Source organism: Camarhynchus parvulus, chromosome Z (assembly GCF_901933205.1).
Source record: "Camarhynchus parvulus chromosome Z, STF_HiC, whole genome shotgun sequence".
Lineage (NCBI taxonomy): Eukaryota > Metazoa > Chordata > Aves > Passeriformes > Thraupidae > Camarhynchus > Camarhynchus parvulus.
Window position 1 is genome coordinate 6,614,232 of NC_044601.1, and position 26,600 is coordinate 6,640,831.

The following is a 26,600-nucleotide window of genomic DNA, read 5'->3' on the forward strand; positions in this document are numbered from 1 at the left end:
AAAGAACCTGCCACTGCATCTTCCTCTCTTTCAGTGCTACAAATGCCCTCATTTATTTTGCACCCTCAAAAGTATCAAACTCAAAACATTAACCTCAAATGAAGACAACATACTAAAAAATTCCTCCTCTACCTCTCTACTTAAAGAAAAGGAAAAAAAATCTGGTTTTAGGATAGTCAGGGCTAATAAAACAAACCCTCGCAACAGAGAAGAGTAAAAAATTTGTAACATAAAAGGCACATTTTTAATCTACAGACTTCTCTGACCAAGGCACAGGGAAAAAAAAAAACTCTTCCCTCTAATACTGCCTTCAGGAGATCACAAAACATTACTCCAGCACTGTATTTCCAAGACACACAAGAATGCTAGTTCCCTGCTTCTTGCCTCCTAAAACAATTATCCTCCACGTCAGCTTTCAGAGAAACTAACATTTCTGCCCCATCTCCTGATCTGTGCATGCTGTGTGCTGGACTCTGAAAATTAAGGTTAATTTTCTCAGCTGGAGTAATTTAATATAAGCCTGCACACCAGAGTCTGATGCTTCCCTGCTTGGCTCAGCCAGCACAAATCTCTCCCTGGGATTTTGTGAGGTTTCACCCCAAGCCTGACACAGCTGACAGCGTTTGGAAAGCCCCAGGCTCCCTCTATCCTGTCCAGCTTCTGTACTGAAAAGGGTGGCCTCTAAGACCCCTTTGTAGACCTGTAAACAAACAAACCCTTTCATAATTATTTGAATCACTTATTAAAAAAAAAAATCAAAAAAACACACAGACAAAAAAGAAACAACAAATGCAGCCTGTGATAGGATATATAGCCTCACTCTTCCTCTAGTTCCATTAATTTTTCTGTCCCAAGATAGCAAGCAATTTGGCTGATGTCTAGATCAAGGGCACAAAAAGTTCTCAGTCTCTGCACTCTTAAAAGTCACATCTGATCAGTCTCCCTTTTTTTCTGTTTATTTTACAATCTGGGCTCTAGCTGTCTGCTCTGCTGGAGGACATCCCTTCCCAGAAAAGCCACCTAACAGTCTGCAGAGCAGATGCAGAAATATTCCAAGGCTATTCCAAGCTTTGTAAATTTGGACAATTTAATCAAAAAATGTTTTGTGCAATCACCAGTACACCTTAGAAATCAGTAGCCCAGAGGCCTTTGCTCAAGGCACACACTTAATGATTTTTTTTTTCCAATTGGAACTTTTCCTGTAAGACGTGTTCTTTTGCGTTGATCAGATTTGACTGTGTTAGATTAGCAAACAACAGTAATTTGTTTAGTAATTATCTCCTAAATTTCACCTTAGCTTGTGTCAACATGGCACCATACATAATTCAGTGAGTCTTTTGTACCTTGACATATCTTGGACAGCAGTCCTTAACATTTACACTATCTAATACTATGTTCTATGAATAATATTCAAATTCACAGGAGGTTTTTGCCACTTTCCCTTTTTTCCACCTCATATACAGAGGAAAAGGATGTGGGGAAGACTGAGATCCACAAGACATTGATTACAAAGAGCAGGAGATGAAGGCCATTGTTTCCTAACCCGGGAAAGGGACACAGCTCAAGTCAGGGATACAACTAGAGAAAATATTCATTTTGGTGGAAAAATAAGTGATTTCAAGAACCATTTAATGTTATTTTACAAAAGCTGTCTAAATTGGAATCTTGGTTATTTAGTGATGTTGGTTCAGAATTTATGCACGATTTTAATGCATTCCCCACATCAGCAAGCAGTATGTTACATTTCTGCCAAATGTAACAGTGAAGAAATCACAGCTGCATCCTACTAACCTTGAAGAATCAGATAATGGTTTTGAGTCCTTGAAAATCTGACCCTCAGCTCTGGGTGGTTCCACTCACTCAAGGACGTGTGCTGCTTTTTCATGTGGGGCTCCCAAGCTCTAACACAACCCCTGAAACACATTCTCCACCTCCTGCTAAGCCCTAGGTGACAAGAGTTAGGGATTAAAATTTCTCATCCTCAAGTGGCAGCACTGCAAGATAACGAGCACATCAGAAACCGGCATGGAGACAAAACAGCAAGTGACCCTGCAAGGCCCATGGCACACCCACGAGCACATAGCACAAGTATTTGCTATACTGTTTTGATGAAGGCAACATGCAGCATAGAAAACCACCTAAATTATCTCATCTGTACAGAAATGGGGGGGTTTTGGTCAAAACAGAGCATTGCAAGACATCCACTGTTGCTGCACACCAGCAGCAGGGATTGTCTGTGTCAGAAAGGCACTGAGGTCACCCGTGTCAGGCACAGCATCACTATTTCTGCAGCAAGGCCACCTTGCCTTGAGTGTTTTTACAATCTGGAGTATCTTTCTTAGTGATGGTGTACCCTTTGCATCAGCCCATCAGTTGCATACGCATGAAATCTGCCGCAAAAAGCAGAAATTTTAGGGTGCAGGAATTCCCAGCGCGGTAGGAACACTCCCCCCATCACACATCACCCTGTGCAGTAACTTTGTGTTAAATGCATGGTTAAAATACCAGGCTAAAGCACCCTTGACATGAAAAATGAGGTTCATTCCTGCTCAGAACAGCTGCAAACTCCAAGCCCTTCACAGCTACTCTGATCCATCCTTCCACAGTGAATATCATGTGCACTTCTGGTAGGTAACAGGCAGAGGCAGAGAAAGAGGAGCCAAACCTAAATGTAGATGGGGGTTTGTTTTTTGGTTGTTGTTGGGTTTGTTTTTTGGGCTTTTTTTTTCTTTCAAAATGGTGCTAGCAAACAAAATACCACGCTCTAATTACCACTGTCAGCACACAGAACACCACCGACCCACGACAGGCTTGCCTGCAAGAGGCACACCCCTCGTGTTCCACCGCCTCTTTACTCCAGACTTGAGAGCAGAGCAAATCTGTAGCAGTAGCAAAAATGCAAATAAGTTTATAAGCATTCATGCCCATGTTTGAAGATCCTGGGAATAACAGATGTGGGCACCACGTAGAAGCCAAAGAAAAGAAAAGCAGTATCAGCTTTTTGCCAGTCACTCAAACCAGCACTTCTCCAAAAAAAAAAACCCAACTGACTGCATTTATAGCTTATTTTCAAACGTTTTTTCCACCTCATACACACACATGGATGTGCTAAGCACAGAAACTTTTATATGGATGTACCTGTCATGTCAGTCACCCGCCTGTGATATTTTTAAAACCATTTCCTGCAATGCTCCTCCTGATGAAAGGTAAAACACACAGAAGGTAAAAACCAAGGCTTCCACATGCAACTGTCATTGTTTTGTGGTAATTCTTCCTGCATCTGGGAACAGCCTAGAGGTTAAACCTTTGTTACCTTCCATTATAGACACAAATTCCTTGGTGTGCTTTACTCCACTGAGCAGTATGAAAACCTTTCACCACTAAAATATTTCTCAACACCAGGAAACACAGCCACAACCACAAAACTGCTCTTAAGAGACCTAACAACAACAACAACAAAAAATCCAATCTTCATCCTAAGCTTTTTTTTAAATATCAGAATATTGCTATGTAGACCAATGTAGTTGTTTAAACTTGCGATTTAGTTTTTCATTTTCACCCAGCCCATTCCTGCAGACAACACCAACCAAGCTGTCCCAACTCCTCAGAGCTGCTTTTCCATGACAAGATATTAATTAGGAGGAGAAAAAAAACAAGATATTAATTAGGAGGAGAAAAGTACAAGGGAAACTGGAACAACACCATCTGAAAGCTGATATTCCAGTCAACATCCCATGCCTATCACAGCTGTATCCCAGGAGACACTTCCAGGCAAGGTGCACCAGTACTTTAAATTATGCCACCAAGGGTCCCACAAAACCTTTAAATAGCATTTTTCCCACCACAGCAAACTGTTCACCTGAAATCATTTTAATACAGCACATGGTCAGTAAAATCTCCCTTTTGAATAGCTGAGACTGTTGGAAACCTCACTTGGAAATTAAACGTTTAGGGTAAACAAAGAGTATTTTTTGCAAAAATCTCCAATGGGTTTCAGGTGGGATCCTGCCAGAAACTGTCAAAGTAGAAAAATTGTAATAAATCTATCATAAAAGGGTATGTTTGCAAACAAACTACGCTAGAGGAAGCTAGATGACCACCTGAAAGCAGGCTTGGCTATGGTGTGAACAAGGTCTGACAGCTGGAGTCCGCCTGGACCTTACAGAATATTTTCAATTTGAGTTTCTATTGAGTTTCTAATTCCCATTAAGCGTCCAGAAGTGAGTCCAAGCAAGCAAAACAACCCAGGTTTTGCTTTCTATCTCTGGCATACATAAAAAAAAGTTCAAAAGTATTCCTGCCTTTAAAGTGTTCAGTCATGTTGACCATCAGAGGCTGAACCAGTCAGTGATTATACTAACTACTTATTTCTCTTTACAAACATACTTCAATGTAACATCATTCAAACACTTCAAAGTGAAGCTATCCTAGGTACTGAGGCTATTTTTAGAATTGTCTTTATGAATTTAATGATTCTTTTTAATCCAAAGCCTTGACACGCGATGGAAAGAACCCAATCCAATGAATTTAACCGAGTAACAGTAATAAGATGTCTGAACATGTTGTGAGAAAATGAGCACACAGCAAGATGCTGACTACCTGTTAGACAGATGGATAAATCTGCAATTGAAAGAACCGTTATGGCCACTGAACAATCTAAAGAATCAGAGCAAATCCAGAATCAACACAGTGCCTCAAGTCCACAGGACAGAAAAAAGTCACACAAGAGAACCCTAAACCTGCTCATGCTGGTAACATCCCAGTAAATTTTGGTGGTTATGAATCTGAAACCACGATTTCACAGAGATCTGTCAATTTACAGTCACCAAATCTACTACTGCTAAGGAAGCTGCTCCGTAGAAGACATAAACATCATTTTGAGTGGGCTGTGTAGGTCTCACTTAGCCTAAAGTCCTCTGCTTCAGTAAATCACTGCCTCAATTCCATGGGATAAATGCATTTTATACATGTGCATCAACCCCCAGCCTCCCACAGCAGCTGCACAAGGCATGCCAAATGTTACCTCAAAATGTCATTTTAGAGAGAAAAAAAATCTGTTTACCCTCACCAAAGGAAAAAGCAGAAACTGTCCCACACTCAGCAGACCAGCACAAATCTGGTGCTGAAACACAGAGAATGACACAGACCCCAAAACCAAGCCACCACCTTGTGAAAGGATGATGCTTTTAAAACCACATCTATAAGGAGGAACAGGTTCAGGTGTTTGCTATTACAGTAACAGGCACCTAAACACAAAGTCATCACTGTGAAGTTCTTCTACACTGGCGACTTCTTCATTTTACTGAGCTCTCACAGCATCAAAGGTTACTCCGTAAAAAAACAAACACACGAACAAAGCAAAACAAAATAAACAACAAAAAAAAAAACCTCCTGGAAGAAAAAAAGTTGGAAATTCTTGGGCAGGTGCAGCTACAGAAAAGATGATGAAAAGCTCCAAGAGAAACAATGCAGCACAAGACCCAAAATACAATAGACCAGGGAAGACAGCCAGGGTTCTTCCTATACAACAACAGAAATAACAGTAAGAGAACCCTAATTAAGAAATGGCCTAATTAAGGCATTCATTATGTTATTAAGGTGGTTTTTTATGTTATTAAGGCTTCAGTAGCCAGTGGCTCACGCTTCAGGGACGTGAGGGCAAGACAACAACGCTGGGAGCCGAATAACAACGAACAACTGAAAAAAAACCACCTAAAAAACACACAAAAGAACCAATTGTTGTGGAGGGGTTTGTATGTTTTTGTTTGTTTGTAGGGGCTTTTCTCGTTTTGGGGGTTTTTTTGTTTTGTTTTGTTTGGGTTTTTTGTTGTTGTTGTTGGTTTTGGGGTTTTTGTTTTGTTTTTGTTTGTTTGTTTGGGTTTTTTTGCGTCTCACTAAAGACACGAGGCCCCCCTGGCCCGCTGCAGGGTCAGTGAAGGGCCGATCCCGGTGATCCTGATTGTCCCGATTGTCCCCAAACCGGGACAGGAACGAGTACCCCAGGTCCCCTCAGTGCTGGTGCGGGCCAGTCAAGGATTGATCCCGGTGATCCCGGCTGTTCCCACACCGGGACACGGTCGGGGCTCCCCTCAGTCTCAGTGAGGGGTCACTGAAGGGCTGATCCCGGTTATCTCAGTGATCCCGGTTATCCCGGCTGCCCTCACATCGGAAGACGGCCCCTACCCCGCTCCCCTCAGTGCCGGTGCGGGGTCAGTGCAAGGCTGATCCCTGTTATCCCGGCTATCCTGGTTATCCTGGTTATCCCGGTTATCCCCCCACCGGAACAGGAGCCCCCGCTGCTCCCCTCAGTGCCAGTGAGGCGTCTCTGTAGGGCTGATCCCGGCTATCCGCACACCAGGACACGAGCCCCCCGCTGCTCCCCTCAGTGCCGGTGCGGGGTCAGAGCAGGGCTGACCCCGGTTATCCCGGCTTTCCCGGTTATCCCCACACCGGGACACGGCCCGTCCCCAACCCCCACCACCGACGCTCCCCTCAGTCCCGCCCGTGCCGGCGCGCGCGCGGGGCGGGCCGCCCGACCTACCTCCCGCACCGCCACTTCCGCCTGCGCCGCGCCGGCCAATCCACGCCGCGTCCGCCCCTCCGTTCCGCCCCGCGCCGGCAGCGCCGACCAATCGCGACGCCTCGCGGCGCCGCCGGCCAATGGCGGCCGTGCCCGCGCCCCCGCGCGCTGAGGGCGCACGGTGCGCGCTTCCGCCCGTGGCGGCGGCCGGAAGGTGATGTGGCGGAGCGCGGCGCGATGGTAAGCGCGTGGCCCGCCGGGCCCTGCCGCGCCGGGACCGGGTCCTCTCCGCTCCCCTGCCCCGCCGCAGCCCGGCACGGTCCCCAGCGGCGCCTCCCAGCCCGGGCGGCGCCCACAGAGGTCGCTCACGCCATAAGCCGCGGGCCGCGGGAGCGGAGCCGCCTCAGGGCTTTGGTGGGAGTAGCGCGGGGCGGGTTTGCGTCAGGGGTTTGGTAGCAAGAAACAAACTTGTTTTGTGGCTGTGCGGGTCATCAGCAGCCGGTGCGAGGTCGGTCAGGTGCTGTGCGTGTCTCTCACGGCTTCCTGGCGTCATTTTTTTTTGCTGCGTGACGTCATGGTGGTGTTAGGTGACGTCATGCTCAGAGCAGTGCGCTGAGCCGCGTCATTGTCTCCTTTTCAGGGGTATCATCAGAGGCCCAGGTCCATTTACTGATGAAAACTGTGGATTATATCTAAAACTACATGTTTTTCAAATATACATATATATATATATATATATATATATTGTGTGTGTGTGTATATATGTATATGTGTATTTTTATATATATAAGAAATTTTATATATGTGTGTGCATATATAACAAATTATACATATGTATGTATATATAAAAATTATATATATGTGTGTATATATATGTATGAATATTTTAAAATTATACATGTATACATATATATATTACTTTTTTCCTCTATTTTAGAAGTTCATATGTTCCCAACGTGTAATTTTTAAGACCATAGAAGTATATGTAATATAACTTTCCATACAAATACTCATTTTTAAGTTTATTTATAGTTTTGTAAATGCATAAAAGACAGGTAAGTACATCTGGAATAGAATATCTACGCCTATATGTGAGTTTATTGTGTGTATTACCAATATATGTGGATATAAAGGTACTTACATATATATATGTGGCTGTATGCCAAATATATATATATATTTAAATATTTTAATATTCAAATATATATATTATATATATAATTGAATATTTTAATAGTCATGTATTATATATTACCAATATACCTTTTTTTATAAACCCCACACATAAATAGAGTGTTGAGATATATATATATATATGTGTATAAACATATACATTTTTTATTTAGAGTGGCTCTAGAGGCAGATTGGTGGTTTTATTTTTTTTTTTTTTTGTTTCCTCCCCATTTTTCCAATCTCTGTGCAGGTAACGCAAAATAAGATTTTGCATTTCTGTCAGAGTTAAAGCAGAGCAGTGAAATGCTTTTTCTTAGTCAAGATTTGTACATTAAATATTTATATATTTACAACGATATTTATATGAGCAGAGCAGATACATGAACTTAATAATAAAAGGAAAATCAAAGGAATAACTGAATTAACATAAGTTTTTCCTGTACAAAGTACGTGTTTGTCCATAAGTTCTGCACAGAGTTTGTTTTAAGATGGGAATTTTTGGCATTTTTCTAATAACCAGGACGTGGTTTGGGTTGAAAGGACCTTTAAAGATCACCTGGTTCCCCCTTTCCCATGAGCATGGACAGATTATCCATCACAGCAGGGTTGCTGTGCAGTTTAATGGAATATTGCTGTATTTCCTGCGCATTTACAGAAAAGATCAATATCACTTGAAGTTCCTTATGGCTCAGTTCAAAAAAGGGTTCCCAGGCTCCAGATCTTGTCACCAGCAGGAAATTGCTGGCGCTGCTCACCTGAGCATTCCTTGGCAGATCTTTCAGAGGAACCTGCTCCAGTCTGGGGCTCCAAGCAGAAAACAAAGGAGATTTTTTTTTCATTATGAGAGGCATAAATTATCTCTCAGGAGATCCAAAACACACGTGCAGAAAGGAATCTAATCAGTGCCATGGAAAGGTGAATGTAGAGAATTACAGCAGCACCTCACTCTTTTTTATTGTGCTTAAAAGGGTTTGAGGTGATAGAAAAAGGCAAGAGAACTTGGTGGGACATTGGAGTTGCTCAGTGTAATGATTAAATACAACTAATTATTTAATATTATCTCACTATGTCATTTATGTTTTATATATTTTCTTAGTGATATGTAACAGTAACTTAAAAACAAAGGTAATATTTAAAGCTAAAAAGATTATGGCACATGTATGAGATTCTTTTAGGATTATCTTGTCCACTTGTCCCTTTTCCTTACTCTGAGTGCCTCAAGGACCCTGAAGCACGAAATTCTTGTAAGGATGGTTTGCTTGTGATTTAATGTTGAAAATAAGGTGAAAATAAGTTTCTTTCAGCCTTACTGTGATGTTTGAATTTCTTCAAGAGAGCAGCAGCCCTCCAGGACTTTGGTCCTCCACAATGCCGCCTCTGGTGTCAAGGCATTTTAGGGGAAAAAAGGATAATTTTTGAGCTCACATTTGACTGTGAGAGAGGAAACAGCTGCTGTCTGTGTGTTATGAGATGGAAGAGATTAGAGCCACATCTCCAATTTATTCTCCTTGTCCAAAGAGTAAGAGCTGCAGTTCTGGAAAGTTAGCAGCACTCTGAGTATTCTATATTCTATAATATTGAAGCATGATTTTCAAAGGACTTTATCCCTTAGAAACTTTTCATCCCATTGTTTTCCAGGATCCCTTACCATGTCCTTCCTGGCTAAGCAGATGAGAACTTGTGCTGAATGGCCAGCTGCTGCCAAACAGAAAAAAAAAATATATTTTATTTACATATATATATATATATATATATATATATATATGTAAGGTGACTTTTACCTGTGTTTTTTTTAATATAAAAGCAGAAATTGTGGGATTTTTTTTCCTCTTCACTGCTAGTAGATAGGGAAAAAACTCACAATTTTGACTTAGAGCAAAACCCTCACTATTTTGACTTCAATCAGCTATGGAAGCCAGCAGAAGCTTCTCAGTGGATTCCAAACTTGCTGGGAATGGAAGGGGTGCGCCAGGGATGCACAGCTCCCTCATTTATTTAGGAGCAGAATGTGTATTGTTCGCTGCCTTCACAAGTCAGTTTGTCCTGCCAGCCTTTGGGATTTTACATCTGAAAGCTTGACAGAAGTTTTTCTTGTGGGCTTGAAAAGTTTGCCACGTGCATGGATGGAAAAAGGGAAGAAGCCAAAGGTAATATTAAAGTTGGTGAGGAGGTTCTCACCTCCTGAAGGGTGGTCTTCACTTTCCTTCATAGGAGAAATGTGAAGTTACCCTCAGACAGAATTTGGTGATGGGGAAAATTTAAAAGAAGTGCAGAAAACTTGACAAAAACAGCTTCTTCCCTGTCACCCTCTGGTTGGGGCTGATCCTGGCCCCACATTACTGCACAAAAATTGATTTGGGAACTTTCCACGAGGACAAACATTTCTGTCACAGTCTTTGTTGCTCTCTTAGTGTGGTGTTTATAGAAGGAAGGGGAGTTGCTCATACAGCCAATTGTGAAAACATTCATTAGTAAATATTATTTCAAACCAAGCTGTTGGATATAAACACACCAGAACCCAAGACGCTGCTCTGAAAAAGGAGCTTTCAGGAGTCTTCAAGCACAAATTTTTGTGTTTGTCTTATTCAAAATTACAAGAATGAATCAATCCTCATTCATTGGCTCAATGAGGATTCAATCCTCATTGCCAGCAGCTTTGTTTTTATCATGACCTAAAGGTACATAGGTTTAAAAACATCTTCTAGGTCGTATTACAGTCTTAAAGTATCTTTGTATTGTGAATTTATTTCACCTGAAGTGTTTAGTGTAGATACTTCTGTCATCTTAGAGGACAATGAGAAAATGCATTGTCAGTGTTTTATTTCTGTGATTATGGAACTGAGGAAATTGTTCTGTCAAGGTAAGATGGTCTCTTTTTGGAAGAGTAGGGTGCAGTAAGTCTACTTTAACAGATTCCCCCAAAATGACACTGGTTATGAGAAACCTTTTCTTCGCTGAGTGCCATAAAAAAGTGAATGTCACAAGTTAATTTTTTGGTTAGACACCACACACATTGTAACAACTGCAGCACTGAATATGTTTTCCTGCTAATGCACAGAGCCAGGTGTTCAAACTCAACAGAAGTTTTTGATTTTCAACCTGGTGGCTGTGGAAACAAGGTGGGAACAGCTGTGAAAAATATTACCTGTCTTCCAGATGCTGAATATTCAAACCATGCACCTGAGCCTCTGCCAAACAAAAGACTTGCAGAGGTGCTGTGGACCTGCCCAGGGCCAAGGGACATGACAGACTTAGCAGAACTTGTCATTGTTTCCTAACTAAGTATATTTTTTCCTGGTATTTGTTCTTCATTTTTGAAAGAGATGGTTTGACTATGAATGAACAAAAGAAAAATTTTGGTAAATGGTATACATAAAATATTTACAGTTCTGTTTTGTAGTTTTTAGGTAAATTAGAGTAATCTTCTTTTTTTGAGAAGTTAGACTTGTTCCCATGGCTGTGTTCACATTCCTGTAGCACTTCTGTTACAAACTCCTGATTTTTGCATGCTGCTTTTATTACAGTAAAGATGTCACCTGATTTAAAGTGTGCTTCTGAATGGCTCTTACCTCTTCCGTTCACACACAGAAGTTTTGCTGTTTTTTTCAGTTTGAGTACTAAATTTATGGTCAACTAAACAGTCTGATGTGCAACTTCAGATGGGAGAGTTACTTAAAAAAAAGGGTTTATTTAAAATATTGCTTTTATCTAATGGGGGAAAGAGGGAAAATATCTCTGTAAAATTTAAAACTGTATAATGTACAGAGAAGACCTGGGGATAAAGGTGTTTTAAAATTTCACTGGCATACCCACCATTATTCTTTGATTGTTTAGTTAATATGTGGACATACACACCTTTGTGCTACAGTGACCCCAGTAAAAGACTTCAATAGTCACTTTGTTTTTCATAGTAAGATATTTTGGTGAAATGCTGCATCAGCTAGCGGCTTGCAGCAAAAGTTCAGTTTTCAAACTAGGTATTGGGGCAAAGAGGGAGGAATTCAAGCAAGTGTGAAATTTCAGCATCATTGCCTGGAGGTGTCTTCTCACTGCTGGTCTGTGGATTGAATTACAGTAAAAATCCTAAATGTGCTAAAGTCAAATGAGCTCTTTATAGGGGAGGGCAGCTGTGTCCATATTGTTTAATTAAGTGTTTAATTGTTTGAGGATATTGGTTTAAATCGATGTATTAGTCTTCAGTTGACTGGAAAGCATACATGTTAGTTGTACTTGCCATTTAATCTTGACAATGTGCTTCTCCAGAAAATGACTGGGAAAAAATTTCCCTATTTCTCTAATCAAGCCTTAGCTTACATTCCATGAGTGCAAAAATACATCTTTCAGACAGAAATCTGAATGAACATTGAATATAATACTTGAATTCTTTGGAAATGAAATACTGAGGAGAACATGCTGTAAATCCAAAGTTAAGAGCCATATTTATGCTGGAACGACTGCATTTGGCTGGTATTTGGATACTTAGTAACACCCCTTGCTTAGTTTTGTTGTGTGCTTTTGGCAATAATTGCTTCAAACTTCACTAATTTGCACTTTTTGTAATTGTTTTATGATGCTAATTAGCATGCCTCTTTTACAAATGCTTGTTTTCCATTTGTTTTGATCAGATTGCATTTGGCAGCAGTGGGAAAATTATTTTTTTAATAGATTGGAAAATAATACAGTTTGATGCATGTTTTAATTACTTTTTAGCAGTTGCCTTGGCTTTCAGGTTGGGAGTGATTTATATCCTATTATTTTTCTCAATATTCTGAAAATTTTGATTTTACTGACAAAATAAGAATAGTGGAGTCTATTGGAAACCGTAGATAATAAGCATTTTGTCTTTCAGCTTTGTAAGGACCTCTTGGTTAAAATTTCATAGCTTGATTTAATTTTTCTGTGATTAAATTTTTATCACCTCTTGCCTAACTAAAGTTTAAGTGTGGTATGTATGCTCCTGCTCATATTCCAGTATGAGAAAGGCAGCTGGATGATTTGGTATCCATATTTGATTACAGAAATTCATCAATTTTATTATACTGGGGAGGAAAAAAAATAAAACCATTCTAGAAAGACTGAATATTCTGAAGCACATTACACAAAGATTATACTTTCTTTAAAATATTCCAGTTATTTATCTGTGTTTGCCCACATAAATTGGTTGTTATAATAGTAACCACAAGGCAAAGTTTTGCAACTTGCTGGCACTACAGTGACTTCAGCTTTTATAGCAGTAGTGGATGAAATCATCATGGCCACGCTGCAATCAGAGATAAAACAATCATCTTGTAAATACCTTTAAGTCTAGGGAAGGTTAAGCTTTGGTTTCAGTGCTAAGTTTGCTGAGATAAACCCAGAGAGCTTTTGTGTTAGGCTTTCTACCAACCCAAAAGGACAGCAGCATAGGGTTTGTATTCTCCTCCTGCACGTTTCATTTTCCCCAGAACCATGGTACTGGGTGGTTTATTTCAAACAAAAGTCTATGAGGCAGGGGGAAAATCAGCAGGTTCTTCATGACACTGAGAGTTTCATCAAAACCTTGGGTGTGATTTATTGCTGTGCTACCCAGGGCCTGCATCAGTAACCCAGGTGGTTTGTGACTGTGGTGCTGCCTGCAAGGACAGGGAACAAAACCGTGTCTGAAGCAGAGAATATTTGGGGTAATGGAGTGAGTGAAAACTGTAAAGATGGATAAATTACAGTGTCTTGTCTATGGGTGTTGTCAGTGCAGGAAAGTGCTTGGAATTAGTGCATTCCTTATGGCTGTTTCTGCATATTGAATTAAATACTCCTGTGAAGTACAAGAACTGTTGGTAACCACAACTCTGAGCTGCTGTTTTTTTCCTCTTCTTCTGCCCAAGTGTAGTAAGTTTAATGTTGAGGGACAACATTGTCTATGATGAGGTTTAGAGGAGCTGTGCAATTGTTGTCATGATTCCCTGTCACAGCCACAGAGGTAACTTTTAACTTTCAATCAACACTTACTAAAGTACATTAAAGTTCATACTCAGATGAGAGTACATTCATACATCTCTAGCTGTACCACTGGATTTCCAGCTACTGTATATCCCCATGAGTATTTCTTTTAATAGAAGCCACTGCTGTTAATTCCAACACAATAAAACTTTCAGGAGTACTAATTCTTTATGGTTTATTATATGGGGTTTTTACTGAGATATGTTATGATCAGGAAATAATATTGAGGCTTTTTTTTAAAGGCCTGGTTTTGGGAAGGATTTAAAACAGCCTTTGGGCATGTAGCTCTCAAAGCTGAAGTCCATAGCCTTAGATTTCCAAAGACATTGGTAAAAACTTGTCTTGTTCAAGTTCAGGTGAATACAATACCTCATTGGTGCTGCAGGTGATGTGGTGGTGCTCCACACAGGAGTGGACACAGGGGGAATGAGACAGAATGGAGCAGCTGAGGGGTTCTCAGTATGTCAGAAATGCAGATGTAGAAAATTTCAGCCTGTGGAGTTAAAGCTTGCACTGTCTAAAACCAGAATAAAATGCCAGTGCTGATTGTTTTTGGCATTGCAGCATAGGTCTCAGGAAGTTAGTTGTCACCTCACCCTTATGGGGACGCAGTCTAAGACACAGCACCGGTTTCTCCATGTGCTGAGATCTCTTTGTAGTGGGAGTGAGGCTCACAGGATCTAGGCCAGTCAACACAAGTCAAAAATTGAAATTAATACATTTTCGTCAGAGCAACCCAGTCTAAACAAATGAACAGCAACACATCTACATTGTCCAAGTAAGCTTGCTATGTGAATGCAGTTTTTTTAAAGGGTTGTGAGCAACGTATAACTCTCGCAGCAGCTTTTAATTACATCAGTTGGAGCAGCCAGATGCAGATTGCTGCTCTCTGTGAATTCAGCTGGGCCATGAGAATTACTTCAGATGTGAAGAGTGAAGCCGTCTAATTCAGGGATAAATTCTCATTTCCAGAAATTGTAGGCAAATTTTGGAATGCTCACATCTGCCCTTTGAAAGCGGTTGTGCGGATAAACGTGTCATTCAGAGCGCGTTTCCGTGGAAGGGCAGATGCGATTACAGCCACAAATATCTGGGGAAACACATGAAGACCCCAACAAAGGACAATTATATACGATTATATACTGCCCCAGTTGGCTGGCTGATAGCACATTTCATGAGTATACATTTACAGCCCCTCTTAAGAGGAAGCAAGTGTGCCCTTCTGCCATTTTGCAGTGCTGGAGTGCCCGGTGCCGCCTCGGGAAGCAGCTGCAGGAATCCATGGGAACACAGGGCTGTGGGCTGTCAGAGCAGCTGTCTGTCTGTCCCGCAGGACTGATCGAGTTAATCAGTTGATAGGCAGTATCTGGCTGTGCTGAGAGCAGCCGCTCCTGGATCCGGCCCCGCCGCGTTCCTAGACCCGCAGGAGCCAGGGGGAATTGAGACTTCACTGGTTTCTGGAGCTGGCAGAAACTTCTGCTGAGCACAAGGGCTCCAGAGGCTGGGGATGGCAGCGTGTTGTCCTTTGTGAAGAGTCTGTCCATTATTTATGACATGATGGGGCAGAAAGGGTGGCTGGTTGGGCTGAAATGCTAAATTAAATATGATTTAGGAAAGGCTGTGGTGTGAGAGGAAACCAAGCAGCCTCATGGCTGGGACAGGAGGGGTGGCTTTGGATGTGGGATCACTGCTCCCTCATCACAGAAGGGGTGGGTTTCAGGGATGCTGAAATCTCTCCTATGCAAGGTGCAGAGTCAGAGCACCTCTGATGATGCTTCTTAACATAGTGGCCCGTTGGACCCAATTAAGTTAAATACTGAAATTACTTTAGATAGCTAACCCTGCCTAAAGCATGTTTTCAGACTGGCAGCTTTGTGCATGTTCTGGAGTCCATATGATCCATGGAGACTTCTAAATAAGATAAAGTATTTTGTTGTTTTGCTGTTGATATTGGTGGGTTTTGGTCACCAGGTTTTTGATCTCAGTATTGGAACACTTGTGTGTGTTCCAGTGGCTTTCCTTCTCCTTGTCATTTTTCTCTCCTAATTTCCTGCTAGTGCCACGTTGAACAAGAATAATGTGGTTTTCTTTTGTAATTCTCGTTAGCTAGATAGATTTGATCATCAGAGATTCAAAACATTATAATTTTGTGACATAGGAAGAAAGCATGTGCACACCAACAGACATGTGCCTCAGGCTGCGTGGAAATGAAGGTTCTGATGTGCCCTAAAATATGCTTGGAGAAGGAAATGCCAGTGTATTATCCCTTCCTAAGTGCTAAATATTTACCTTTAATTAAATACCGCTACTCGGCCAGCTGGGTTGAGCAGTACGAACACAGGAGACAGAAGTTCATCAGAATTCCAGAACAAAGAGTGAATTTATTGCATTTGCCTTGACTTTTTTTTTTTTTTGGAGCTCAAACTAAATCAGATTTGCAAATGAGCATAGCAGAGTGAAGATAAAATAAAGCTTTTTGAAATAAGCAGTTGCCTCTTACACCACCTGCTGCTGTTACACTGACCAGAATGTCAGTTGAGACACTTTAAGAGAAACCCCAAAGCTGTAAAAAAAAAAAAGGTTGAAAAAAAAAAGGTTTATGGGTTGCACTTTCTGCCTATTACTGGTACTTCATGCTTCAGTAAATTGCCAGATATTGCAGCAGTTTCTCAAGAATTGTCTGTTCTCACTGCCACTAGGCTGATCAGTGTTTGCTGTGCGCAACAGAACTTTACTAAGGCAATTTCATCAATTTCTTCAGAATTTACCAAAGAACTAGCACTTCTGAAAGTGTATTTACAATAAAGATGTTTTCAATTTAGAATCAGAACGTTACTTGAAAATAAAAGTAATCGGTTATCATAGTTCAGGTGGGCTTAACTTTCTACGAATGTGTTAAATTTGGCTTGTAGCTTTTAGAAAGTGGTATATTAACAAACCTGCTGCACATTTTGTGTTATTTTTTGTCTTGGCTACTACTGGTTTCCTTGTCAGTGAGTCCTCACCTCTACTTTCACTACCACCACCATATTCCATTGATGGAAAGGTTTTTTGGCTCATTGTAGGTTTCATTTTTGGTGTTGTCTAAGGGGTCATCTGTTTTTTCCAGAACTTCCACTTGCAGAGGAGTTCTGCGCCGCAGAGATGTAATTCTTTTTTTTTTTCCCTGATTCTCTTCCATAGTCTGCCATCTTCAACTTCCAGAGTCTGCTGACTGTGATCCTGCTGCTCATATGTACCTGTGCCTACATCAGATCCTTGGCTCCCAGCTTACTGGACAAAAATAAATCCGGGTATGTGGCCTGATCATTTCTAACATCCACAAGCTGTGTGGGTTCAACTGCAGTCTTTCAGCATCTCCTGATGAAGTCTGTGATAATGCAGATCCTGCTTTGAAAATTTTCTCTCTTTAAAGATAAAAATCTTAATTTTGTACCTCACAACAGAGTGCAATAAGGTATTGGCAAGCACTTAGTTGAAATTTTATTGAAAGAATTTATTAGCTCGCTAACCTTGCTAATGCTGCGTTATTAATCTTCTAGATTTGTAGCTTCATTGTTAGATGCTTATTAGAGATACAGAAATGAGAGACAGAAATAAAACGTTTTCCTACATGTGGCTATTGTTGCAGTGATTTATTTTTGATTCCTAGGGTGGGTAAGAAACCAGCAGAAACTGGCTTTTTGCTTGTTTGCAAGATAGGTGTTTTGCAGATAGATGTTTGAAACACAGCTTTAGCAAGAATCTGTAACTGAAAGAAAGCTAAAAATATTTTTTAAAATAAGCAACGCGTTCGTCTTGTGTGGTCTGTTCAAATCATGGTTTTGTATTCTGTAAGGTGAGGGAATTTCTAGAAGAGTTTTTGAAAACTTCTATAAACCTAACTTTTTGGTTTTGAGTCATATGGCTGCTAGCTGTGATTAGCACAACTGTGATTTAAGTGTGGTGGGTTTCGAGTAACCATCGGGCACTTGTGACACAGAAATGTCTGGGGCTGTCCACAGAGCTTCAGTAATGCTGTCGCCTCAGGGTAGTGCAAAGGAGATGATATTTGTAGAAGCAGGAGGTAATTCTAGGTGGAAAAACAGACAGGCTTTTGGATTCTGAGTGTTTGACTTCTCCACTTTTGCCATTAGGTCATTTCCTGTTAAATAAAATGTTCTTCTTCCCTAAGTGTCTTCCATCACTTTGGCATTTAAATTCAGAAGTATGCAGTTTTAAATAGTGTTGTGACCAAGAAACCAAACACCTGAATGTTTGTCTTCTGAAAACCTTCGTTGTAATTAACCTCTGGGGTTGCTATTTTATTATCCATGTTTTTTTTAATTTTAACAGTGTAAGATACCCAAATTACACCAGCTTTTTTTTTTCTTAATTTGGAGTTCTAACATGAAGACACTTGTGTCCTTTTATATGAGGCCACGAAATTGTCACTGACATGAGAGGTTTCTTTGGATGGAAGTAAAGATGGAAGAAAGGATGACTTCATGAAGGACAGGGAGTGGGGGGACCAGGGGAGTTTGGGTGTCTGCTGGTGGAAGATAATGCAATAGTCAATGAGGTATACACAGTAAGAAGTAAGAATGTTTATTTTACTGATTAAAATTTTAGTGCTGTTCTTGGCAAGGAGTGTTTCCTTTAATCTGGAGCTACTCTGTTTATTCTTGAGGCAAATCTGTCTGGAGTACAAAAGAACTCTCTTCATAAAACGTTTCCAAGGGGTGCTGACACTGTGGAGGAGTTGGGCGTTTGATGTGTAGGTTTGTATTTATGTAGATGTAGGACTTACCATTTTGTTTTATATATATATATATATTTGTAGACTACTTTGTACTGGAGAAACAAACCTTGGCCTGGAAGCAATGAAAGTTGTTTCCTGTATGGTAGATGTTTACATGGAGCTCGTATGGTGCTAAACCCCTTTCCCTCTCTTCTAACATACTCCATGCTCCAGTGGAAATGTCTGGACATGTGGGATGAAGCAAATTCTAGTGATATTTCAGTTTGTCACAGAGATGCTCTTACCTCATCATTCCTGCTCCAAATAAAAGGCATAAAAAGTAGCAATAAAGTTAACTGAAGTGATGGAGAGGAGGAATGTTGGTAGTTATTCACTGTATTTCTAAGTGAATGGTAACTTTGCTGAGGATTTAGGTCTGTTAATAATAAGTGAAGAAACAGATTTCTGTTGGTTGAGAGATGCTGTTGCACAGTGATGTCACCCATCCTCATAACCCTGTATTTCCTCCCCCTCATTTCTGCCAAAGTGTGTCTTTTCCTACCAAGCCAAACAGAACCTTAAACCTCACTTTCCCTGAATGTTTCCATGTGCTCCATCCTGAGCAACAGTGTTAAAGGCTGGGAAAGCAAGTGTAGATTTACTGTTTCATGCTAACTAGAGGAGAATGTGCACCACAATGTAATTCTCTCCTCCCTGCTAACCAGAAGGATGTGTTCCGCTCATGTGCAGCAGAGATCCCCTTTGATTTTCCATCAGCATTGCAGTGGGGATGTCTCACACTCCCTCCTGCAGTGGCACTGGGCTCCTCCTGGTGAACACATGGCATTTTGCAGCACACCCAGCCTTAGCAGTTGTTGTCTGAGGCTCCACCAACTCCTCCTCAGCCTAAGAGGTTCCATTTATTTGGGTTTTGTGTCCTCCAGGTAACCACATTCCGCTTTTCACAATGAGTGCTTTTAGCATTTAAGCACTGAGAGCCAGGAATCTGCAGCAGGATGTGCACTTTTGGGCTGTGGGTGCCAGAAAGAGCAGGGATCCCAGCCGGACCCACACCTTCACCTGCATCCAAACAAGGATGGAGCAGAACACGAAGGGTGGAGAAGGAGCAGTGCAGTTACACAAAGGAGTTGCTGCAGGAAGAATTGTTTTGGAGCACAGTTATTCAAGGCAGCATCACTTCTGTAATAAGCAAGCAGGTTTTGATTTGAAGAGGTTCTTCTTGTGGACCTGGGGTGGGCACTAATGGAAAAACCAGAGAAGTAGGAGGTTTGCACAGGCTTTTCCTGCAGTGGGACCTCCCCAGTTCTTCCAGAGGGTTCTATCAGAAGGTCCAGTCTGCTGATCAGCAGCAGGTTGTGCGGACAAACAGAGGCAATGAGCTGTTCCAGTAGCACAGAAGCCCCTTAAGATGTTCTGGTGTCATCATGGGAAGGCTGGTCAGTCCTCATGTCAGTGGCTTCAGGCTCATAAATTGTTAATTGCAGTTGTTAAGGGCAGCTGGTGAAACCCATCCTCTGTTTTGTACCTGGCACATGAGGAAAATTCCTGTTTTCACCAAGGGGGCTTTGTAGGGAAATGTGCTGTAGTGGCTTCACATTAGTCAAGAAATCCCTGAGAAGATGAAAAAATACCCTTGCTGAGATGGTGAAGCAAATTCAACAGACTTCTAGGCTGCCTGAAGGGGTTAATATTCTTTTTTCCATGCAAGATTCTTCAAAAGTATATGAACAGAATGGTAGTGTTTTATTTCTTTGAGCTCCTGGGCAAGCTTTTGAGAGATGGCAATAGGAGAAGCCGGGCTGTGGAAGTTTTCCTGTTGGTTTTGCAGCATGCAATCTGTAAATTGTAATTTTACAGAGACTGAACAACAGTTCTGAGAACCTGAGGTGCTATCAGTGGAGCACTTCAGATTTACACATGAATGCCTTTCTACCTGCACACATCTTCAAAAAGTGCATAAATGTCTTCAGGTTACTTTATTGTGTGACCTCTTAGCCTGGAAAAGTGTGGTGATCTATATGCAGGGATCATTACTTCTGCTTGTGGAGCTGCATAAAAACAGGAAAAAAAGAGCTTTGGCTCTACAGAAATACTGTCAACCCCAAAATGTATGTCTGTATATACATTTTGCTTGAGGTAAAACTAAAATCTAAAGCACAGATGAGAATGCCTGTTTTCTAAAAATGGAAATGGAATGCTGTTCATGGTGAACTGGTCAGCAAGGGGTACATAAGTCAAAAAGCATTTCACTTTGAGTTTGAACACCTCAGTCGCTTGCTGCCACCCTTGGTCTTCACCTGCCCAGCACTGAATCTTTGTCTCAGAAATAGAGGAGGCTGCTAAATGGACAGAGAGATGCTGAAGTAAAGCAGGACCATAAAAGACGACATAAAATAGAAGTAGCAGAGAAATAAAAGATATGTTGACTGCTCAAGCATGCAGGAGCAAGTGCCCCAAGCCTACCTGTCTGTATTTAAATGTGTTAGAATTAAGCGACTCTCAGAGCCCAAAAAAGGGCAAAGACAGACAATCAAACCTTTGTGGGTGTGAGTTCAGAACATTATTTGTGGGGTTGTATTTACTACCTGCTTGATGGCAGCTCTCCAAGTGCTTCCCCACAGTGTTCTGTGCCATTCTGTGAAGGAATTCTTCCTGCAGACAAGCTTTGAAGGGCTGAAATCTGTCTGCTTACACAGGACACCTCAGTGTTGTTCCTGTTGTCTTCCTCAGATCCTAAAGCAGTCCCTGCTCCTCTGGAGCTGTCAGTATGAGATTACTTTAGTTATACAGAGAAATTGTAGGTTTGGGACATCCCTTTGGGTGTTCCCTGGGTTGAATTCTGCTTTTCTCCATTGCTGTTTCGCTTGTGAGAGGTAAAGTCCTGGGCAAGCACCACAGGAGAGGTATAAGCAAGGTAAATGTTGGTAAAGGAATAAGAAAGAACCAAAAGAATTGGGAAGATTTTTTTTCTTCACAAAACTTTCTATCTGGGATACTGTATGGTAGATAAATATGGCGTTCTGGTGAAATCTTTAGATCTGGAACATAGAACAAGTTAAATGCATTTTTGCATGCAAAAAGACCCCTGCTAGCCTTACAACTTTGCCGCTGCTGTAATTCATACTCTGTACCCTTATGTGCAGGTATCTGCTGTTTTCTGGTGTTCGAGAGGGAACCAAGTTGACAAATTACTGTCAATTCAGATTATTTTAACGTAAAGAAGATCCGTTGATTTGGATGTATTAAATCAAGACCCTAATGAATTTATTTTTATCTTTACAGACTGTTGGGGATATTCTGGAAATGCGCCAGGATTGGTAATTGCTTTTTGTTGTTTTTTTTTTTCCTTCAAAATCCTTAAGATCAGTCCTATTTTTACCATAATTTATTAGGATTACGTTGCCATGCAGCAATGAAAACCATACACATCCTCTGTCTTCAAAAATGCAGGTTTTAACCTCCATGAAATAAGGGGGCAGGATATTGCGTTCTTAGATTAGCATCATGGAAATCCTGCATCTTCTCATGTCAGTTCATGTATCTAGTGTTACATTTTCAAAAGTCTTTTGCACTTCTTGCCACATGAAACAACCAAGGGTGCATTTATAACATGCAAAGAAATCAATGATTTCTTATAAACTGCAGTCTGATTGAAATTGCAATGAACTGTTTAAAAAAACCCAGATATTTACCTTATAGTAATAAAACAACATGGAGTTCATAATGCATTGAGGTTCTGTTTAAGCATAAATGTGGTTTTCTCCCTCTCCTTTCTTTGCTCAGCTTCTGTGCACTTTTGAATTACACAAAGCTTTTCGTGTCAACTGACATCTGCACACAGGCTGATCAGCTCTATCTGATTCTTGACATTTTCCCATAACATTGGTTTTATATTTATTTTAATCCTTATCCTGAATTTATTTTGAGAAGGAAATTGGAATATGCAACAGAAGTTTAGTCTTAACATTAAGGTATATCCACGATTTAGGAAAAGAAAAAACTACTAACCCGTCATCAGTGTTCAAATTGCATTGTTAATTCAGAGCAGAAACTTTGAACTTGTAATTCTAGAGCTTCCTACTTGTCACTGAACCTAAAGAAAGCCTTTATGATTCCATTTCTGCATTCAAGGCAGAACATTTTACAGGATGTCAGAAAAGCATTGACACAAAAAACAGGGTTTTGGTGAAGAGCAGTTGTTAAAATGATTGCAGATATTGTCCTATTTAGATAATAGACATTGCAGAACAAATTTTAGTGCTGTAATTGAAAGATACTGGGAAGGTGGCAGCTGTCAGAAATTAATTTTGAGCTATACCAGGGAAAACAAATGTAAAAATTCAGCTGCATTAGGCTTTGTTCAAAGCAGAAGAGAGCACTTCACCTTACCTTGCCATCTTCTTTGTAGTTAATTAAGTGCAAGGATATTTTTTTCAATTAGCTGTTTCTTGTGCAACTTGCATCTAGAGTGGACCACTTTAACTTTCTTTTAGACTAAGAAATGGGCTTTGGAGATAATTCCTATCATTTTCTGTGTGTTAGTCACAAAGGCAAGTAGAAAGTATAGGTTTTAAAAATGAAAATGTCTACTGGCTTCCTTTACATTTCACATCCCTGGTATGTTTAAACAACCTTTTCACATGTACATAAGATCTTAATCACCGGCAAGTGGTTACATATTTACAAAGTTGTGCAAAATAATGTTTAATCCTGCCACATGGTGATTTCTCTTTTAAGAAAATTAAGAGCAGAAAAGCATAACCCATATGAAAATTGTAGTACCCTGAACCGTAGGAGTTGGACTTCCTCAACATTTATTTTAAACAGATGTGAAACTGCAGACATTAATTCGTTCAGTTATTTGAAGTTTAATTAAATATATGCCAGATCATGACAGACTCTTGTAATGTCACTGGGCAGTCAATCCTGTGTATGGGAGGTGTCACTGCAAGTATTTTATTTTTCTTTTACTGTGGAAAGTTTGTTCCCTGTGTGTTTAAAGGTCCTGCTGGTAAAAGAAAATACTTTTTTCATAAAAATTGCACCATGCTAGACTTGGGAGCCTTGGTGGGTTTTTTCTTTAATGTTTCTCTGAAAACTGTCTCTGATAAGGTGGTTTGTAAAGACAAAAGACCTCACACAGCAAAGGGAAATTGAACTTTGCTTAAAGCAAACAGCCCCAGCTCTGTCTTTATACTCCTGGGTGTGTAAAAACAGGGATCTTCTCACTTGAAAGACACATTTCAGTGTTAACATTCCCTGGCAATTCTGTAGGCTGGAGGTCTCTCCAAGCAGAATCCAGTGGAACCACAAAGAATAAAGTTTAAGTGTAAAAACATCTTGCTAATTAATGTAGGAAGTGCTCATGTAAGTATGTACCAGTCTGATTAACATTACTGATGTTCCCCTGGTTGTGTTAGTTTCCCACCTGAGAATATTTTTTTTCTTGAAAAGCAAGAAAAACAGACCTCTGTAACGTTCTGTCCTGGACCAAATGGGTGGGAATAGATCTCTCACGATTGCTTTTGCCACCAGATAAAAGTCTATTAATGGAGTAAACTTAACTTTCTTCCACAGTTTGCCCTGGTTAACTCTGACACCAATTTGAAAGAGTAAGAAAATAGAGGTGTCTGTGCAGCTTCTGTGGTCTGCTGACCATTTTTATCATGGAAATCTGTGGGCCAGATCCTCTCCACATGCTAACAATGTTATGTCTTCTTAAAAAAGCAAAAAAAGACATCTGGCTCTGTCTGGGCAGCTGTGAGCTCACAGCTCTGGCTGCTGCATGACGTCCTGCATAGAAGATTCACACTGCAGATGGAATCCTGGCAGAACCAGCAAAAATGGGGTGTCCTGGGCAACTTTCCACTGCCTGCCCCCTGACTTGGGCACTAGGAGGTAGCACCAACATAAAACTGCACCTCAGAAAAGGGGGTTTGTAGTGAGATGGAAGCCCTTACATGGGCTTTTCACAGAGACCCAGAATCAGCCAGTGTCACCCTGCCATGGCAGGGACACCTCCCACTGTGCCAGTGTCCAGCCTGGCCTTGGGCACTGCCAGGGATGCAGGGGCAGCCCCAGCTGCTCTGGGCACCCTGTGCCAGGCCCTGCCCACCCTGCCAGGGAACAATTCCTCATTGCCAAGATCCCAGCCAGCCCTGCCTTCCTTCAGCCTGAGGCCCTTCCCCATAATCCTATCACTCCATGCCGTGTTTGCAAGTCCCTCTCTTAAAGCAAAGAGACCCAACTCTGTTTTTATGTATCAAAGCAACCTGTCCTACAACTGAATTTCCCCACTGCCCATGCATTTCTTTGTGAATACACAGCTGTACTTCTACCTGCCTTTCTTCAGCTAGAAATGTTGAGTACCAGTTTGCACGTGCTGTGGCAGAATTACACTGGACTAGGAGCAGGTGGATCTGTTTAACCTGTTTAACCACACCTGAATTTCTGTCTGTTCTGGGTTCTCTCCCCTCCTGGCAGGTGAGAGGAAGAGCCCCTACGTGGCCGTGTGCTGTGTGGTGATGGCCTTCAGCATCCTGTTCATGCAGTAGCAGCTGGAGAGTGTCCCCAGGTACCCAACAGCAGATCCTGTGTCAAGAAAGGATGGGAAGCCTCAGCAAGTCTCCTCTCACACGATGGATAACCTCTCTCCTGGTGGACACCCCTGCAGATGGACCAGCTTTAGTGATCATAACCCAGATGAGATGTGCTTGTTCAGCCAGGTCAGCACTGACACTCCTGCTGTAACTCGTGGAGGGGTGTCTGTTGTGTGTCTGAGCTTCAGGGGAGCTCTTTTTGGTTGTTTCTTTATTTAAATACCATGCAGTTGAAAAGGCTTGCTGTTTCTAACTCTTCAAAATTTCTTGTCCAGTAGACCTGTTGAATGAAACACTGAAATGGTAAATCAGCCACAGCAATAAGACCACCCTTTGAAGAATAAAGAGTGTTTTGACTCTAGGGGATGTTTATCAAAGTATTTTTAGTTCTTGCTGCCTAAATAATTCCTCTTGATTTGTAAGTGATGTCTCCACTCTCATCCTAAAAATATGACCTCTGACCTAAGTTACACTCAGCTATTTGTTTCTAAACTTGTAATTTCTCAAATAAACTCTCAATATTTCTGTTGTTAAGATGTGAAATAAAGGCAGGGACCATAATTGTAGTGATGTCTGATTAGCTGCTGAGAAGGCAGAGATGGGGGATCTGAGACACCTGGATTGTTCTCTGTAAAAAACCACATGTATTCATTTTTAGAGGTTCCAAAATGTTGAGAAAAGAATTGAAAAGGCTCTGCTGCTGCTGTTGCATGCATGGAAAGATTTCTCAATTATCAGAATGAACAGTCAGCTGCAGATAAGGAAGTTGCATGGCATAGTATAAAGGTTGAAGCAACTAAATTATGCTCACCAGTAGTAAAGATTAGATTACTTTTAATGATACCTCCCATTAGCACGTATTTCTTAATTTTGCACACTTCTAGTAATCCAGTGACTTCTTCAATAATGCCTGACAGGTGTGTGTTACATCAGACACCTGTGTGACTTCATATGGTTGAATTTGGGAGAGTTGTGTGTTTGCAGTATTTGTTGTTCTGGAAAGGCTTGTGATCAGAAGGAACAAAGCTAAAAAGTAAAAGACATTATAAGGTATGTTAACTGTTGTCATTCTTGTTTGAAAACCTTATTTTCATCAATCCATATTATCCTGCAACTAGGGAAAAAAAAGTGATTTTGAGTTATGACCTTTGTGTTGTCTCATGTGTACCTGCGAATCTAAATCACCATCAGAAGTAGCCATTCAAGACTTTTCTTTTCTGGTCTTAGGAAAAAATAGATTTCTCCAATTTGGGCCAAATAAATCCCCCTGGCAGTGCAGAGCTGTAGGACTGTAACCATGCTGTGCACACACAGAAGCCTGGGACTGGGCAGGGGATGTGGGGAATGCAAAATCTGCTGCTGTAACTTTGAATGTGGGTGCTTCTCCAAACGGGGCATCCAAGCAACTCAGGTCTGGATTTCAAAGGAGCTGTTCCTCATCAGGGGGAAGGGAGATTCCTAAAAAGTCTTGGGTTTTGACTGTTCAAAATATGCAGAGAATCATCTGGTAACTTTTTATGTTGAGCAGTTATATTCCAGTTATTACTGCTTTTAATAAATAATGGCATTTTTATGATATTCACACATTTCC

General features: G+C 41.0%; 2 protein-coding genes across 2 annotated transcripts in view; one reads left to right on the forward strand and one right to left on the reverse strand.

The window, feature by feature from the left end:
• XRCC4 (X-ray repair cross complementing 4) overlaps positions 1–6,571 on the reverse strand; it is a 144,230-nt gene extending 137,659 nt beyond the window's left edge. Inside the window, exon 1 of the mRNA XM_030969104.1 lies at positions 6,542–6,571. The gene's annotated coding sequence lies outside the window, so the exon portion shown is untranslated. The remainder of the gene's footprint in view (positions 1–6,541) is intronic.
• Positions 6,572–6,668: 97 nt separating this feature from the next.
• TMEM167A (transmembrane protein 167A) lies at positions 6,669–26,060 on the forward strand. The gene is made up of 4 exons (XM_030969019.1): positions 6,669–6,760; positions 16,853–16,962; positions 21,693–21,727; positions 24,894–26,060. Exons 1-4 carry the CDS (start codon positions 6,758–6,760, stop codon positions 24,962–24,964), a joined length of 219 nt encoding a protein of 72 aa, XP_030824879.1. The 5' UTR covers positions 6,669–6,757; the 3' UTR covers positions 24,965–26,060.
• The last annotated feature ends 540 nt before the right edge of the window (positions 26,061–26,600 follow it).